Source organism: Schistocerca gregaria, chromosome 10, assembly GCF_023897955.1.
Source record: "Schistocerca gregaria isolate iqSchGreg1 chromosome 10, iqSchGreg1.2, whole genome shotgun sequence".
In the NCBI taxonomy this organism is placed as follows: Eukaryota; Metazoa; Arthropoda; class Insecta; order Orthoptera; family Acrididae; genus Schistocerca; species Schistocerca gregaria.
In genome coordinates, this window is record NC_064929.1 from 120351982 (window position 1) to 120371209 (window position 19228).

Consider the following 19228-nt stretch of genomic DNA (forward strand, 5'->3'; position numbering starts at 1 on the left):
TCTTCAGCATTCTTCTGTAGCACCACATTTCGAAAGTTTCTATTCTGTTCTTGTCTAAACTATTTATCGTCCACGTTTCACTTCCATACATGGCTACACTCCATAAAAATACTTTCAGGAACGACTTCCTGACATTTAAATCTATACTCGATGTTAACAAATTAATCTTCTTCAGAAACGCTTTCCTTGCCATTGCCAGTCTACATTTTATACCCTCTCTACTTCGTCCATCATGAGTTATTTTGCTCCCCAAATAGCAAAACTCCTTTACTACTTTAAGTGTCTCATTTCCTAATCTAATTCCCTCAGCATCACCCGACTTAATTCGACTACATTCCATTATCCTTGTTTTGCTTTTCTTGATGTTCATCTTATATCCTCCTTTCAAGACACTGACCATTCCGTTCAACTGCTCTTCCAAGTCCTATGTTGTGTCTGACAGAATTACAAAGTCATCAGCGAACCTGAAAGTTTTTTTTCCTCCATGGATTTTAATACCTACTCCGAACTTTTCTTTTGTTTCCTTTACTGCTTGCTCAATATACAGATTGAACAACATAGGGGAGAGGCTACAGCCCTGTCGCACTCCCTTCCCGACCAAAGTTTCCCTTTCATGTCCCTCGACTCTTATAACTGCTATCTGGTTTCTATATAAATTGTAAACAGCCTTTCGATCCCTGTATTATACCCCTGCCACCTTCAGAATTTGAAAGAGAGTATTCCAGTCAACACTGTCAAAACCTTTCTCTAAGTCTACAAATGCCTTTCCTTAATCTATGTTCTAAGATAAGTCGTAGGGTCAGTATTGCCTCATGTGTTCCAATATTTTTGCGGAATCCAAACTCACCTTGCCCGAGGTCGGTTTCTACTAGTTTTTCCATTCGTCTGTAAAGAATTCGCGTTAGTAATTTACAGCCGTGACTTATTAAACTGTTAAGTGATACTAACTCATTAATGACAGAAATAGACACACAAAAGAAAGTAGAATGTCTGAATTACATTAACAGCACAATCTATGGAAACCTCAGACTTAAGCAACAAAGGAAACTCTACTTCAGTTCTCTTAAACAATGTCAGTACCAGCCATAACACATGTGAGTCGTGGACAGAAAAAAAAAAGAAATCAGCAGAGAGTATATTCATCAGAGGTGATCTCTACAAAGAATAGCCGACTACCGAGTATATGACATAAGGAGCAATGCTGAATATAGAGAATAAGTGGGAGTGGAACGTCTGAATGAGCAATGAAGGTTTACAGGAACAGTTAGAAAGACTACGTACAAGAACGGAAGACGAGAGAATACAAAAAATTATGATGAATTATTACCCAGTAGGCAGAAGAGACCGATCAAAACGCGGAAAGATGAATATTTTCATTCAAGAGGGCATAATATGCGAAGGCGTAATACGAGAGTTCGACGAAACCATGGGAACACAAAACAAACAACACATTCTCAAGCTTAATGTGGCGTAGGAAAGCCGTTGGCGTTACAAAGCAGCTACCATTCATCTCGGAAAGGATAAAAGCAGGCCCTGAACGGTTTTCATGGAAATGATGTACCACAATTCTTGCAAAATAGTGTAAATTTCAGGTAAAGATGATGGAGGTGGATAGCGATCGTGGATCCTTCTCTGCAAAGTAGGCTGCAAAGGCTCAATAATATTGATGTCCAGGGGAGATGCAACAATTCATCCTCGTGTTCAGAAATCCAGCCCTGGACGATGAGAGTTCTGTGAAGAGGGGCTCTGTCGTATTGGAACACAACAACCCCAATGGAGAACAAACATTGTACCCTGGGGTGGACCTGATTGGCCAAAATTGTCAAGGACCCATGAGCCGTGCAGGCTGGGTGCGCCGTCTGGGGCGCTTTGCTCCCCCATCGGAAGTTCTAGTCCTCCCTTGGACATGGGTGTGTGTGCTGTCCTTAGCGTAAGTTAAAGTTAGATTAAGTAATGTGTAAGCCTAGGGACCGATGACCGAAGCAGCCTGGTGCCATAGCAGCTTACCACAAATTTTCAATTTAGACCCATTGACGGTAATCTGAACTTTCAGAGTAACCACAATGCCCGTGGAATATCAGGATTTGACTGCCGAAAGTCATTGCGAAACCACTACATCTCACCTTGGGACCCAAACTCAACCATACATTGGAAACAGGACTCATTTACATTTATACTCCGCAACACACCCGACGGTATGTGGCGGAGGGCACTTTACCTGCCACTGTCATTACCTCTCTTTCCTGTTCCAGTCCCGTATGGTTCGCGGGAAGAATGACTGCCGGAAAGCCTCCGGGCGCGCTCGAATCTCTCTAATTTTACATTCGTGATCTCCTCGGGAGGTATAAGTAGGAGGATACTTCCTCCAGAAACGCACCCTCTCGAAACCTGGACAGCAAGCTACACCGCGATGCAGAGCGCCTCTCCTGCAGAGTCTGCCACTTGACTTTGCTAAACATCTCCGTAACGCTATCACGGTACCAGATAACCCTGTGGCGAAAAGCGCCACTCTTCTTTGGATCTTCTCTATCTCCTCTACCTGGTACGGATCCCACACTGATGAGCAATACTCAAGTATAGGTCGAACGAGTGTTGTGCAAGCCACCTCCTTTGTTGATGGACTACATTTTCTAAGGACTCTCCCGTCTTACCAACAATTAATTTTATATGATCATTCCACTTCAAATCGTTCTGTACGCATACTCCCAGATATTTCACAGAAGTAACTGCTACAAGTGTTTGTTCTGTTGTCATATAATCATACAGTAAAGGATCCTTCTTTCTATGTATTCGCAATACATTACATTTGTCTATGTTAAGGGTCAGTTGCCACTCCCTGCCTATCCGCTGCAGATCTTCCTGCATTTCGCTGCAATTTTGTAATGCTGCAACTTCTCTGTATAATAGAGCATCATCCGCGAAAAGCCGCATGGAACTTCCGACACTATCTACTAGGTCATTTATATATATTGTGAAAAGCAATGGTCCCATAACACTCCCCTGTGGCACGCCAGAGGTTACTTTAAGGTCTGTAGAAGTCTCTCCACTGAGAACGGCATGCTGTGTTCTGTTTGCTAAAAACTCTTCAATCCAGCCACACAGCTCGTCTGATATTCCGTAGGCTCTTACTTTGTTTATCAGGCGACAGTGCGGAACTGTATCGAACGCCTTGGGGAAGTCATGGAAAATGCCATCTACCTGAGAGCCTGTATCTAATATTTTCTGGGTCCTAATAACTTTCACTGATGAGTGGTTTTGGAATTACAGCTGAGTTCCCTGTTTGTGGAGCTCCTTTCTTGTTGTTTTTGTGCTGTCAGGGTTCGCAAGGGAGGCACTGAGCGGTGCAGCTGTTGTCCTTTTATTTTTCACCAGATTCGTCTACAATGATCGTCCATCACGATCATTCGCTCATTCCGCTTTCCCTTGAGCGGTGTAGTTGATACGGTGCCTCTTGAAACACCCAACGGTTCCCCCTTCTTCTTGGAAAGTAGGAGACGAGCCACTGGCGGAAGTAAAGCTGAGAGGACGGGACGTGAGTCGTGCTCGGGTAGCTCATATGGTAGAGCACTTGCCCGCGAGAGGCAAAGGTCTCGAGTTCGAGTCTCGGTCCGGTACACAGTTTTCATCTGCCAGGAAGATTCTCCTACCCTGGTTATGGATGGATGCTCCATATGGGCGAGAACAATTTGCCCAAGTTATTATTGATTCAGCTCCGACATAATGCACTCATAATTGACCCGTGGCGTGGCTGGCGTCAGTGTTCTCGCACTTAGAATGGCGTCGCTGCCATCGATTATAGGGTCACCATATTTGCCTTCCGCGTTTCAGGCCGGTGGTCGGGTGGTTAACGCAGAGAGAGAAGAGAGACAGCGGAGTGGATATTCGCAGGGTCGGAGGTGGCTTGTTGAGGTTTACCGTGAGGCCTGTGGTACGACGCCTGTACGCTATGGGCAGGGTCAGCGAGAGTTCCCGGCAGTGGCTTGATGGGACCTCTGGTTTGGTATCGCGGTGGTGCACTGTTGTGTTTTGGAGCTTTTCTGCTGCGAGGGCACGTATATGTTCTTGTTACTGGCCATTGAAATTGAGATGTGTCTACGGCGTGACGGAGGAAACGTATGATGCTCGCCGCTGTTGCATCTGACAACGCTTCCTTGGTTCAAATCTTCCCTCGAGTGAAAAGTTTACTTTTTTTTTATTTTTGCAGTGATATGATCTGTCTGTTCGTTCATTGACGTCTCTGTTCACTGTAATAAGTTTAGTATGTGTGTTTTGCGACCGCATCGCAAAACCGTGCGATCAGCAGACGAAAGGACGTGCCTCTCCAATGGGAACCGAAGACATTTGATCGCAAGCTCGTAGGTCAACCGATTCCTCCAGGGGAAAACACGTATGCCGCCCGCGGTGGCCGGGCGGTTCTAGACGCATAAGTCCGGAACGGCGCGACTGCTACGGTCGCAGGTTCGAATCCTGCCTCGGACATGGATGTGTGTGATGTCATTAGGTTAGTTAGGTTTAAGTAGTTCTAAGTTCTAGGGGACTGATGACCCCAGATGTTAAGGCCGATAGTGCTCAGAGCCATTTGAACCACTTTCTTGAAAACACGTCTGATATATTCTATACGACACTGGTGACGGCATCTGCGTCACATGACAGGAATATGTTGTCGACGCACCGAATTTGTACACTTGGCGAATGGGTAAAAAGTACTACCTTTCCCGATTTAGGTTTTCTTGTGGATGTTTCAATGTTTGTTTAGGTGTGACGTCCCCATACTACGGCGCAGTTACCTCTCATCGGACGGACGGACAGATAATAACTGTCTGAAGAAGTTAAGCTTTTCACTCGAGGGAAGACTAGAACCAAGGATCTCTCTTTTTTTTTTTTTCGTTCGTTGCATCTGCTCAGGGCGGACGTCGTAAGACATCCGTTTAAGTTCGTTCTTGATCGACTGAGTCAGTTTTTTTTTATTATTATTACAGAGAGCTGCTAACCCTCTGAGCTGCCGTGCCGGCACCACTAGTTCAGCAGCTGCTCACGCTAACCACGGGACCACGGCGCTCCTCAGCTCACACTATCCTTGATGTTGCCTATGTTGCGCATGGACTACTCAGTCTGTATATTTTGCTTTTTTTTCCACAGATACACACAACTTCTTCCTGTTTTCTGGATTGGCATGTGTTATGTTTTTCAAGGCTTATCCACTGTGCCAGCTTATAACTAAATCTGAGGGGTGTGCGATGGGGAGGTTCCCTTGTCAGTGACGACTGACACTTGCAATGCATTGAAGGCGTTGTACAGTAATGTTTGTGGCCAAATGCAGACCTGCTGGTTTGGCTAACACTGCATTTATTTTCGATTACGCATTTCTCACGGTGTTTCCACATTTTTGTGCAACCCCTGCACGTATAGAAGTAATAATAATAAGATGATGATGATGAAGTAGTGTGTTGACAGTGCGCGAATGAGTACCTGAGCGAGTCCCTGGCGCCGAGCCCCGCCGGTCTGACGGGGACCTTCCTGGACGCCAGCAGCTTCTGAGCCACCTGGGCGGCGGAGGTGGAGGGCACGGAAAGCTCGAAGCCGTCCTCCCCGGTGTAGCCGCAGCGAGTCACCCTCACCCGGGGCACGCCACACACCGTGGCCAGTGTGGAGCGCATGAACCCCAGCGCCGACAGGTCCACGTCCACACAGGGCTGCAGCGCCGCCGCCGACTCCGGGCCCTGCAGCGCTAGCAGCGACATCTCCGAGGGCTCCAGGAACCGCACCTCCACGTCCAGACCAGCCGCGCGCAGCTCCGCCTGCAACCGCGTACATCCCTCGCACACACGTGTCACGTGTCTGCAACTGTAGGAGGAAAAATGTACTACAGGGAGCCAAGAACGGCAGGTGTCCCACAAGGATTAGTACTCGGACCAAAATTACTGAGTGATGTGGAGGAGGATATTGGTGCTTAACGTCCCGTCGACTACGAGGTCATTAGAGACAGAGCAACCGCGAGCATCCCTCACACACACGTGTCACGTGTCTGCAACTGTAGGAGGAAAAATGTACTACGGGGAGCCAAAAACGGCAGGTGATCCACAAGGATTAGTACTCGGACCAAAATTACTGGGTGATGTGGAGGAGGATATTGGTGCTTAACGTCCCGTCGACAACGAGGTCATTAGAGATGGAGCAACCGCATCCCTCACACACACGTGTCACGTGTCTGCAACTGTAGGAGGAAAAATGTACTACAGGGAGCCAAAAACGGCAGGTGACCCACAAGGATTAGTAATCGGACCAAAATTACTGGGTGATGTGGAGGAGGATATTGGTGTTTAACGTCCCGTCGACAACGAGGTCATTAGAGACGGAGCACAAGCTCGGATTAGGGAAGGGTGGAGAAGGAAGTCGACCGTGCCCTTTCAAAGGAACCATCCCGGAATTTGCCTTGAGTGATCTAGGGAAATCACAGAAAACCCAAATCAGGATGGCCGGACACAGGATTGAACCGTCGTCCTCCCGAATGCGAGTCCAGTGTGCTAACCACTGCGCCACCTGGCTCGGTGTGGGACATTGGGAGAAATAGTGGGACACAATCATTCAGATGATAAGGAACAATTGGGTCTTATATACAGGGTGCTCCATTGATTATGGCCGGGTCAAATATCTCACGAAATAAGCATCAAACGAAAAAATTACAAAGAACACGTCTAGCTTGAAGGGGGAAACCAGATGGCGCTATGGTTGGCCCGCTAGATGGCGCTGTCATAGTTCAAACGGATACCAAGTGCTTTTTGTCAATAGGAACCCTCATTTTTTATTACATACTCGTGTAGTACGTAAAGAAATGTCAATGTTTTAGTTGGACCACTCTTTTCGCTTTGTGATAGATGGCGCTGTAATACTGACAAACGTATAAGTACATGGTATCAGGTGACATTCCGCCAGTGCGGACGGTATTTGCTTCGCGATACATGACCCGTGTTAAAATGGATCAATACCAATTGCTGAAAAGGTCGATATCGTGTCGGTGTATGGCTATTGTGATCAAAATGCCCAACGGGCGTGTGCTATGTATGTTGCTCAGTATCCTGGACGACATCATCCAAGTGTCCGGACCGTTCGCCGGATAGTTACGTCATTTAAGGAAACAGGCAGCGCCAGCAGTGACATCTCCGAGGACTCCAGGAACCGCACCTCCGCGTCCAGACCAGCCGTGTGCAGCTCCGCCTGCTACCCCGTACCTCCATCACTCACACGTGTCACATGTCTGCAACTGTAGTAGGTAAAATGTACTACAGGGAGGCAAAACGGCAGGGGTCCCAGAAGGGTTAGTACTCGGACCAAAACTACTGGGTGATGTGGAACATTAGGAGAACAAGTGGGAGACAGTCATTCAGATGATAAGGAACCATTGGGTCTCATATACATGGTGATCCACTGATCGCGACTAGGTCAAATATCTCACGAAATAAGCGACAAAACGAAAAAACTACAAAGAACGAAACTTGTCTAGCTTCTAGGGGGAAACCAGATGGCCCTGTCGTTGGCCCACTAGATGGCGATGCCATAGTTCAAACTGATATCAACTGCGTTTTTGCAAATATGAACCCTCATTTTTTTATTACATACTCATGTAGTACGTAAAGAAGTATGAATGTTTCATTGGTTGGCGACTCCATGGCGTGTTCTGTGTTCCACGATCAAATAGTGGATAAAATTGGAGGGAAAATCAGTATTGGCCGTATTTTGTTGTTTTACTGTCAGCAAAATCGATTTTCGGTCACATAGTGGCCATCCTCAGTGCTAGAAGTTAAAAATTTTCACATGACGATCAGAGAGTATAAAACCGAAAATCACATCTACACCTGCGTATGGACATAACAGTTGGTAGGAAGGTACCTGCAATATACAATTAAAATTGGTAGGCACTGGTATCAAGCTACAACCACAAGCTTACAGCGATCACATAAACTTAAGCCGCTGTTTACATGTACCTGTACGGCAGACCTTGGTGGGACAGGGTTTGGAACGCCCTCTATGAGACATGTGTCACGTGAAGACTTAATATTACTCGTTTTGCAAGATAGTAACACAAAATACCTCTTGTCCATTTGTGACTCATGAGGTAATCCAAATTTAAAATGCACGTAAAAAACATAGCATACGAAGGGGAAGGGAAACATCTAAAATAGACTGGCGTATTGTTTTTTAAAAACCAAATTACAAAAACATAAAACAGGTCGCTAATAAGTTGTCAGAGTGCAGAACAATTAAAAGAGGAAAAGAAAAGAATAATATATGAATAACACAAAATGAGGTATAACAAAGTTTTTTTAAAAAACATAGTACCCACAATCTGGCGTGGGAAGTGAAAAGTATAAAGTTCGTGATAAAACAACAAAATACGGCCAATGATGATTTTCCTTAAAATTCTATGAATGTTTTAGTTGGACCACATTTTTCGCTTTATAATAGATGGTTCTGTAATAGTCACAAACGTATGTGGTTTCACGTAACATTCCGCCAGTGCTGACGGTATTTGCTTCGTGATAGATTACCTGAGTTAAAATGCACCGTTTACCAATTGCGGAAAAGGTCGATACCGTGTTGATATATGGCTATTGTAATCAAAATGTCCAACGGGCGTGTGCGATGTATGCTGCTCGCTATCATGTACAACATCACCCAAGTGTCCGGACAGTTCGCCGGATAGTTACGTTATTTAAGGAAACAGGAAGTGTTCAGCCACACGTGAAACGTCAACGACGACCTGCGACAAATGATGATGCCCACGTAGGTGTTTTAGCTGCTGTCGCGGCTAATCTGCACATGAGTAGCAGACAATTTGCGCGAGAATCGGGTATCTCGAAAACGTCTTGTTGAGAATGCTACATAACAATCGATTGCACCCGTACCATATTTCTAAGCACGAGGAATTGGATGGCGACGACTTTGAACGTAGTGTACAGTTCTGCCACTGGGCACAAGAGAAATTACGGGACGAAGACAGATTTTTTGCATTCGTTCTATTTAGCGACGAAGCGTCATTCACCAACAGCGGTAACGTAACCAGTATTGGGCAACGGAAAAATTCGCGATGGCTGCGACAAGTGGAACATCAGCGACCATGGCGGGTTAATGTATGGTGCGGCATTATGGGAGGAAGGATAATTGGTCCCCATTTTATCGACGGCAATCTAAATGGTGGAATGTGTTTCCTACGTAATGTTCTACCGATGCTGCTGTATGACAGAATGGCGATGTACTTCCAACATGACGGGTGTCCGGCACAGAGCTCGCGTGCGGTTGAAGCGGTATTGAACAGCATATTTCATGACAGGTGGATTGGTCGTCAAAGCACCATACCGTGGGCCGCACGTTCACCGGATCTGACGTCCCCGGATTTCTTTCTGTGAGGAAAGTTGAAGGATATTTGCTATCGCCTGGCAACGTGTGTCAGCGCATTGTCAATGCATGTGCGAACATTATGGAAGGTGAACTACTCCATTGTCGAGAGGAATGTCGTTACACGTATTGCCAAATGCATTGAGGGTGACGGACATCATTGTAAGCATTCATTGCATTAATGTGGTATTTACAGGTAATCACGCAGTAACAGCATGCGTTCTAACAAATGATAAGTTCACAAAGGCACATTGGAACAACTGAAATAAAATGTTCAAACATACCTACGTTCTGTATTTTAACTTAAAAAACCTACCTGTTACCAACTGTTCAATAGTCTGAGAATTCTGACATTGCCCTCACAGTATATATTTTCATTAATGTCGTTTGTTGTTACCAATATTAGTCTATTCCCAAGAGTTAAGCTTTCACTCAGTTAATACTAGGCAGAAATCCAATCTGCATGTGGAATGCACTTCCTTGACTCTTGTGCAGAAGGGAGTGCAGTATTCTGCTGCATCCATTTTCATTAAGCTACCACAAGGACTCAAAAATCTTAGCAGTAGGCGAAACGTTAGTCTAAACTGAAGAGTTTCCTCATGGCTCAGTCCTTCTATTCTGTCGAGGGGCTCCTGGAAGAGCTAAAAAATTAAGCAAATTCCAGTGTTATATTGTTGATTTTCTTTATTTAAACTTACGACTTGTCACCTGAATATGTTTCTTTTTATACACTCCTGGAAATTGAAATAAGAACACCGTGAATTCATTATCCCAGGAAGGGGAAACTTTATTGACACATTCCTGGGGTCAGATACATCACATGATCACACTGACAGAACCACAGGCACATAGACACAGGCAACACAGCATGCACAATGTCGGCACTAGTACAGTGTATATCCACCATTCGCAGCAATGCAGGCTGCTATTCTCCCATGGAGACGATCGTAGAGATGCTGGATGTAGTCCTGTGGAACGGCTTGCCATGCCATTTCCACCTGGCGCCTCAGTTGGACCAGCGTTCGTGCTGGACATGCAGACCGCGTGAGACGACGCTTCATCCAGTCCCAAACATGCTCAATGGGGGACAGATCTGGAGATCTTACTTTCCGGGGTAGTTGACTTACACCTTCTAGAGCACGTTGGGTGGCACGGGATACATGTGGACGTGCATTGTCCTGTTGGAACAGCAAGTTCCCTTGCCGGTCTAGGAATGGTAGAACGATGGGTTCGATGACGGTTTGGATGTACCATGCACTATTCAGTGTCCCCTCGACGATCACCAGAGGTGTACGGCCAGTGTAGGAGATCGCTCCCCACACCATGATGCCGGGTGTTGGCCCTGTGTGCCTCGGTCGTATGCAGTCCTGATTGTGGCGCTCACCTGCACGGCGCCAAACACGCATACGACCATCATTGGCACCAAGGCAGAAGCGACTCTCATCGCTGAAGACGACACGTCTCCATTCGTCCCTCCATTCACGCCTGTCGCGACACCACTGGAGGCGGGCTGCACGATGTTGGGGCGTGAGTGGAAGACGGCCTAACGGTGTGCGGCACCATAGCCCAGCTTCATGGAGACGGTTGCGAATGGTCCTCGTCGATACCCCAGGAGCAACAGTGTCCCTAATTTGCTGGGAAGTGGCGGTGCGGTCCCGTACGGCACTGCGTAGGATCCTACAGTCTTGGCGTACATCCGTGCGTCGCTGCGGTCCGGTCCCAGGTCGACGGGTACGTGCACCTTCCGCCGACCACTGGCGACAACATCGATGTACTGTGGAGACCTCACGCCCCACGTGTTGAGCAATTCGGCGGTACGTCCACACGGCCTCCCGCATGCCCACTATACACCCTCGCTCAAAGTCCGTCAACTGCACATACGGTTCACGTCCACGCTGTCGCGGCATGCTACCAGTGTTAAAGACTGCGATGGAGCTCCGTATGCAACGGCAAACTGGCTGACACTGACGGCGGCGGTGCACAAATGCTGCGCAGCTAGCGCCATTCGACGGCCAACACCGCGGTTCCTGGTGTGTCCGCTGTGCCGTGCGTGTGATCATTGCTTGTACAGCCCTCTCGCAGTGTCCGGAGCAAGTATGGTGGGTCTGACACACCGGTGTCAATGTGTTCTTTTTTCCATTTCCAGGAGTGTATTTCATTTTTATCTGTTTCTAATATCGTGTTATATTTTCATGTATTGACTCGTTCCATGACCATGGAGGCTTCTCCTTAATTTGGTCCCACGGAACTATAAATAAATAAATAAATGTTGAGACCCATATGTCTCCAGAAAAATATAGTTTCATAACATCAATAAATCATCTCAGTGTTAGCTATCCAACAAGCGGCTGTGCTGAAAGTTTTGCACATCCAAGCAAGCAGTTAACTGCCCTCCAGTTTGACGTATTTCGCTGTTACTGCGTCACAGATTTAATGGGCAGCGGCGTCCTTCCTCCGTTTGGACGCTCTGTAAAGCCCTCACTTAATTAGGCAACGGCCCAACAGCAATTAATGTTTGCAGGCTCTGCAGCTACCCAAATGAGCTGCCACTTTCTTTTTTCCTTTGGAGACCGGGGCGTGATGCGATTTCTCTATCCACGGCGCTCTCCATCGGGAAGAGCAGAACTAGGAGGTGGCTGGACGCGTTACGCAGGCCGCACGGTAATCTCGCGCGGTGAATTATGGGGCCTTTTGTGGCCGTCAGCGTCCACCGTTTGTCTGTCCGGGAGGAGAGAGAGGCGAGAGGGGAGCATACGGCAGCCAATGGAGAGCGCAGGTGTTAACCCAGGCAGCGGCCTAAATCTCCCGCGCAGATAAATTTGTCGGCGAGTCCGCCGCTTTAATGAAGGCGAAATTTATTCCCCGCAGTGCGATAGGCGAGCGCTTCTGCCCGGAAAAAAGAATAAAAAATGGTGAAAAAAGCCCACCCTGTAACGTTCATGAAGTGGGCGATGACGCGGCAATATCATCGAGCGCATACTCACCTCCACACCCATATGGTACACAGACACACACAAATTTCGTACTAACAGGTGCTCGAATCACAAAGCCCTTTTCAAAATTTTTCACAAAACGCAATTTAAATCGGAAAACACCTGTCATGATCGCAAAAATACATTTATATGTCCGTCCTTTCGACTCGAGATCTTGGGAACCATGGCCGTTGACTACTGTGAGAAAATGAAACGCCTACAGCTGTCTAGTCCAGTAAAATAGCAGATATACCTTGCAAAAGGTCGGGTACAAGAGTTTATTTTTTCAACTCGTTGATATGGTTGTAAAGATTAGAAAACCGAGTTTTGCCCACAAAATTTCTCTTGGGGAAACTTCCTGCAGCCAAAAAAAATTGGAAAATTTCGGCCTTTTTTCAGTTTTTTCAAAATATCTCAGTGTTTTTGCTCCTATCGCTTTAAAGTCTATTTCCGTTTTTAAAGAGCACATAAATCTCTACAAATTTGATTCTTGCCATTCTTCTCTACTCCCAATATCTAAGGAACCACAGCGCCTCAAAAAATACCAATTTTTCAAATTTTGAGCATAGTGGCAAGATACCTTATTTTTGAACACTATTTTTTCATTTTCTGTTTGTGTAGTATAAATACATTATACATCATGTTATATGTTGGAAAGCCGGCCGCGGTGGTCTAGCGGTTCTAGGCGCTCCGACCGGAACCGCGCGACTGCTACGGTTGCAGGTTCGAATCCTGCCTCGGGCATGGATTAGTGTGATGTCCTTAGGTTAGTTCTAAGTTTTAGGGGACTGATGACCACAGCTGTTAAGTCCCATAATGCTCAGAGCCATTTGAACCATTATATGTTGGAATTTACGACCTCACTTACAGGTATTCAATTTCTCTGCATGCAACATGAGGATTGCTCGGCACCCAACTATTGTGACTCTTACATCACTACCTGAAGTTCACTATGGACCATCTCAGCCCTGGTATTTCTTAAATTATAAATGTAAAAATACATCATTAAGAGACATACACACACACACACAAAATAAATTGTCTCAGTAATTTTATTACAATTAAAATGCATTGTCAGTTACTAAAAAATGTTGACAGTTCTGGGTGTGTAATATTGTAATATTGCACTGTACCGCAGTTGGGACAGATATGAGTATCACTTCCAACGTTTTGATGGGCCAGGTTCCTCTGTGTCACCAGAAATACCTTGAGTTACGCATTCAGGGTCTGTACATAGAGTTGATCCCAGATTTTTCGTTGATTTCGTCAGTGGTTTCCTCAACATCCTCCATAAAACCTTCTCCACTGTCTTCATATAAAAATTTTGGCCCGTTTTCGCAATTGATCCCAATACATTTCTTGCAAATTGAAGAACATTTCAAACCCGCTTTTCTGCAGGAGCACGGCCCGCCACAGTTCAGCTTGCATGAGCGTGAAACAATGTGAAGAAGTGCTTGAGGTGCTGGATCTTGGTTCATTGTAACGGGTATTGGACCCTGGTCACTGTAATTCCAGCCCCATTTCTCAGGAGGTTTCCAGTTTCCCATCCCACTTTGGACTTGTTGGTAAGTCCGCAACGAATGATGTTGTGCAGCATCTTGTGTAGGTGGCAACCGTGCGAGATTCAGTTTGCTTTTTGTGGCAGACTTGGCGAATAGCTGGTACCGCAAATGGTCTAGTGTGTGGGAACTGCTGACACCTCCACTATACATAGAATTGATGCGATAGTAACCTGTTCTCCTGCAGTTATTATTTCTTCACGGGTAGCATGTGGTTTATTGAACGTGCAAAGCGCTATGTCTTCATTTTTCGCAACAATATTGCAGCACTTAATTTTTCCCTGACCAAAAAAAGCGGATGTTGTATCACATCCGCTGAAGGCGTGAGAGAACAGAATATATTCACTGTCGAATGAAGTGGAAAATCACTTGTCTTCTGCATTTCCTCTTCCTGGCTTTAAGAAAAATAAGTTTTCAATGACTTGCCCTACAATGACAACACTTCCAAAATCTTGGGGTCTTGAAATGGCAGATGTTACAATCATAACGTCAGCATCTTCTTGTGCCCGGTGCAGTTCAACGCTACACTCCAGAAATTCTTTTTTAAGAATTGGGATCAAACCCATCTTGTTTCGTTCGTTGTACAAGAACTTGTCCTGAGAGACTTGGTTCACCATCTCTGATTCAGCCACAACGTCAACCGAAGAATGTTTTTTGGACCTACAGATCCTCTCAGCACTCTTTGTGCTACATTTGCCTCCCTCACATCGATACCCATCAAATACAATAGCCAACTGAGACCCAAAATGACGCTGCAGGTAAGAAACACAGCTTTGGGCTACTGTCTTGAAGCAAACATTTCGAGTCCAAGTCACTTTGTTGATAATGTACCCTCCATCAATGACAAAAAATTTACTCGGTCCACCTGACTTCATATCTTCCACTGGAACGAAGGCATTGTAGAATGATGTTGTTCTTTTCGCAAGCCTTTTTCTGAGAATAGGGACGTTGGGTAAGGAGCAAGTTCGTATCTCAGAGAGGCTTTTAACTCTTCTTCACTTTGTTTCATTAAACAAATCCTTTGGAAAAAAATTTAAGCAGGGGCCCGCGGGCCGAAACCAGCCCGCGTTAGCTGGCCCGACAACCCTTGTATCCGGCCCGCCAGATATTTGAGGTGGTGCCTATAATGCCAACAATTGAGTTTCGAGGCCTATCGCTAAATTGGCTCTGCTACTCACTACAAGACTACATAACTAAACTTATTGTTGCACAGCTTCAAATAACAATGCGTTGACATACTCTTCCACTGTTAACTCTTGCAGTAATAGTGTTGCTAACAATGGTTTTGAGATTTCGTTAACTTTGCAGGACGGATTCGAGAAGAATGTGCAGTGACATACTTTTTTGTCGGTGAAGTTCGCAAACATAAAATATGCCAAAATTTCGGTCAGGTACGTCCACCAATCAAAATTATGTAATTAAATAAAAATTGTAGTTCGTTTCAGTGCTAGCTATTCCCACAACCTTAGATTTTTGCGATTTCATCTTTTCTGTAGCCTTACATTACGGTAATTATGGAGTGCTAGGGTGCTTTAATCCCACTAGTTAGATCTTGGCCCTTATGACTTCGTGGAGAAGACAATGTGGCCCGCGGACTAAAAAGTTTGGAGACCCCTGAGTTAAAGGACCAACAGGAGTAATTTTAGTGCTCCCAGCTTTTACAGAATTGAACGCAGAAAGGAGAGTCACAACTTTATCTTTTCTACGGATCTTTAAATCGTCGAAATTGTCACCAACTATTTTTTTTCATACCTTTTTTCCCCTCTTCGTGACCCATATGACAATTAACATCCTCCGTTCCGACAACACTACTGCTGATAGACATTATAAAAACACTTTCAGGTAACGGATGGTGCACCAATCACGCAGCTTACGCAAGTCTATGCCATCTCGTTCGATGCGACAACTTCTTGCATCTACATGCTGTTCTGGTGTTACTAATTAGGTTGCCTATTCCAGCTAATAATAGTTCAGTTTCCTGAGACAATTTATTTTGTGTGCGTGTGCGTGCATGTGTGTGTGTGTGTGTGTGTGTGTGAGTGAGTATGTGTGTGTGTGTGTGTGTGTGTGTGTGTGTGTGTGTGTGTGTGTGTGTGTGTGTGTGTCTATGTCTCTTAATGACGTATTTTTACATTTATACTTTTCCAAATACCAGGGCTGAGGTGGCCCATAGTGAACTTCAGGTAGTGATGTAAGAGTCACAATAGTTGGGTGCCCAGCAATCCTAATGTTGCATGCAGAGAAATTGAATGCCTGATGGTGGGGAGGTAAATTCCAACATATAACATGATGTATAATGTATTTATACTACACAAACAGAAACTGAAAAAAATAGTGTTAAAAACTAAGGTATCTTGCCACTATGCTCACAATCTGATACATTGGTATTTTGTGACGCGCTGTAGCGCCTTAGATACGGGGAGTAGAAAAAAATGGTGAGAATCAAATTTGTAGAGAATGTTGTGCTCTTTAAAAAAGAAAATAGGAGTCAAAGCGATAGGAGCAAATTAAACTGAGATATTTTGAAAAAACTGAAAAAAGTCCGAAAGTTTTTCGACTACAGAAAGTTTTCCCAAGAAAAATTTTGTTGGTGAAACTTGGTTTTCTAACCTTTCCAACAATATGAACGAGTTAAAAAAAATAAAGCCTTCTACCCCCACCTTTTGCAAGATACAGGCTTTTATTTCTGGCAGTTTCACTGTACTAGTCCTTACGATCTTCTTTACTGTGTAGCTACCAGTTCCGGCGCTGCAGTACGCCATCTTCAGGCCGTAGTTGATGCTGAAGGCGTCATCATGATCCATATATACATTGCATCAGTGACCAACATAGCTGCTTCACGCAGTATGTCTGTAAGTGTGCTGTCACGGCTCCACCCATCAACTATCGCAGTTGATGGTTGTCGAGCTGACACCACACTTACAGACAGTTATGCAAACATGCATGCATTGTGTTATACAAGTACTGTACGTCAGTTTGTCGAATGGAGTTCCATGTCTGTTGCATTTCGTTGGGCGGTACAGATCTACATCTACATCTACATGACTACTATGCAATTCACATTTAAGTGCTTGGCTGAGAGTTCATCGAAACACAATCATACTATCTCTCTACCATTCCACTCCCGAAGAGCGCGCGGGAAAAACGAACACCTAAAACTTTCTGTTCGAGCTCTGATTTCTCTTATTTTATTTTGATGATCATTCCTACCTATGTAGGTTGGACTCAAACAAAATATTTTCGCATTCGGAAAAGAAAGTTGGTGACTGAATTTTCGTAAATAGATCTCGCCGCGACGAAAAACGTCTTTGCTTTAATGACTTCCATCCCAACTCGCGTATCAAATCTGCCACACTCTCTCCCCTATTACGTGATAATACAAAACGAGCTGCCCTTTTCCGCACCGTTTCGATGTCCTCGTCAATCCCACCTGGTAAAGATCCCACACCGCACGGCAATATTCTAACAGAAAACGAACGAGTGTAGTGTAAGCTGTCTCTCTAGTGGGCTTGTTGCATCTTCTAAGTGTCATGCCAATGAAACGCAACCTTTGGCTCGCCTTCCTGACAATATTACCTATGCAGTCCTTCCAACTGAAGTTCTTCGTAATTTTAACACCAAGGTACTTAGTTGAATTGACAGCCTTGAGAATTGAACTACTTATAGAGTAATCGAATCCCAACGGATTTCTTTTGGAACTCATGTGGATCACCTCACACTTTTCGTGACTTAGCGTCAACTGCCACCTGCCACACCATACAGCAATCTTTTATAATTCGCTTTGCAACTGATACTGGTCTTCGGATGACCTTACTAGACGCTAAATTACACCATAATCTGCGAACAACCTAAGAGAAGTGCTCAGATTGTCACCCAGGTCATTCATATAGATCAGGAACAGCAGAGGTCCCAGGACGCTACCCTGGGGAACACCTGATATCACTTCATACTCGACGATTTGCTGTCTATAACTACGAACTGCGACATTCATGACAGGAAATCACGAATGCAGTCTCACAACTGAGACGATACCCCATAGGCCCGCAGCTTGATTAGAAGTCACTTGTGAGGAACGGTGTCAAAAGCTTTCCGGAAATCTAGAAATACATAATCAACTTGCGGTTAATGCTGTTTGTGTCCGTTGTCGTCCGTTGATGTCCCCAGTGTGCTCGATCGAGACAGATACGGTGATCAATCAGGTCAAGGCAACATGTTCACACTCTGCAGAGCATGTTGGGTAACAACAACGCTATGCGGGCAAATGATCGTCTGTTGGAAACCACCCTTTGGAATGTTATTTATAAATGCATAACGGATTGAATCAAGGCCGCTGGACCTGATGGGATACCAGTTCGATTTTACACAGAGTACGCGTAGGAACTTGCCCCCCTTCTTGCAGCGATGTACCGTAGGTCTCTAGAAGAGCGTAGCGTTCCAAGAGATTGGAAAAGGCCACAGGTCATCCCCGTTTTCAAGAAGGGACGTCGAACAGATGTGCAGAACGATAGACCTGTATCTCTAACGTTGATCAGCTGTACGATTTTGGAACACGTATTATGTTCGAGTATAATGACTTTTGTGGTGACTAGAAATCTACTCTGTAGGAATCAGGATGGGTTTCGGAAAAGACGATCATTTGAAACCCAGCTCGCGCTATTCGTCCACTAGACTCAGAGGGCCATAGAAACGGGTTCCCAGGTAGATGCCGCGTTTCTTGACTTCCTGAACGCGTTTGATACAGTTCCCCATAGTCGTTTAATAAACAAAGTAAGAGCATATGGACTATCAGACCAATTGTGTGATTGGATTGAAGAGTTCCTAGATAACAGAGCGCAGCATCTCACTCTCAATGGAGAGAAGTCTTCCGAAGTAAGAGTGATTTCAGGTGTGCCACCTTGGGAATGTCATAGGACCGTTGCTATTCAGAATACATGTAAATGACCTTGTGGATAACATCGGAAGTTCACTGTGGCTTTTTGCGGATGATGCTATAGTACATGGAGAGGTTCTAACAATGGAACATTTTACTAAAATGCAGGAGGATCTGCAACGAATTGAGGCATGGTGCAGGGAATGACAATTGAATCTCAATGTAGGAAAGTGTAATGTGCTGCGAATAAATAGAAAGAAAGATCGTTTATCATTTAGCTAGAATATAGCAGGTCAGCTACTGGAAGCAGTGATTTAAAATGGAATGATCATATAAAGTTGATCGTCGGTAAAGCAGATGCTGAGAATCAGCAGACTGAGAATCATTGGAAGAAGCCTAAGGAAATGCAGACCGAAAACAAAGGAAGTAGGTTA

At 45.1% G+C, this 19228-nt stretch overlaps 1 protein-coding gene across 2 annotated transcripts in view; it reads right to left on the reverse strand.

Moving 5' to 3' along the window:
• LOC126293404 (aminomethyltransferase, mitochondrial) overlaps positions 1–19228 on the reverse strand; it is a 168492-nt gene that overhangs the window by 22535 nt on the left and 126729 nt on the right. For both annotated transcript variants that reach the window (XM_049986617.1, XM_049986616.1), the window contains one exon: positions 5470–5798. In XM_049986617.1, coding sequence (XP_049842574.1) covers positions 5470–5798 — 329 coding nt within the window. The remainder of the gene's footprint in view (positions 1–5469; positions 5799–19228) is intronic.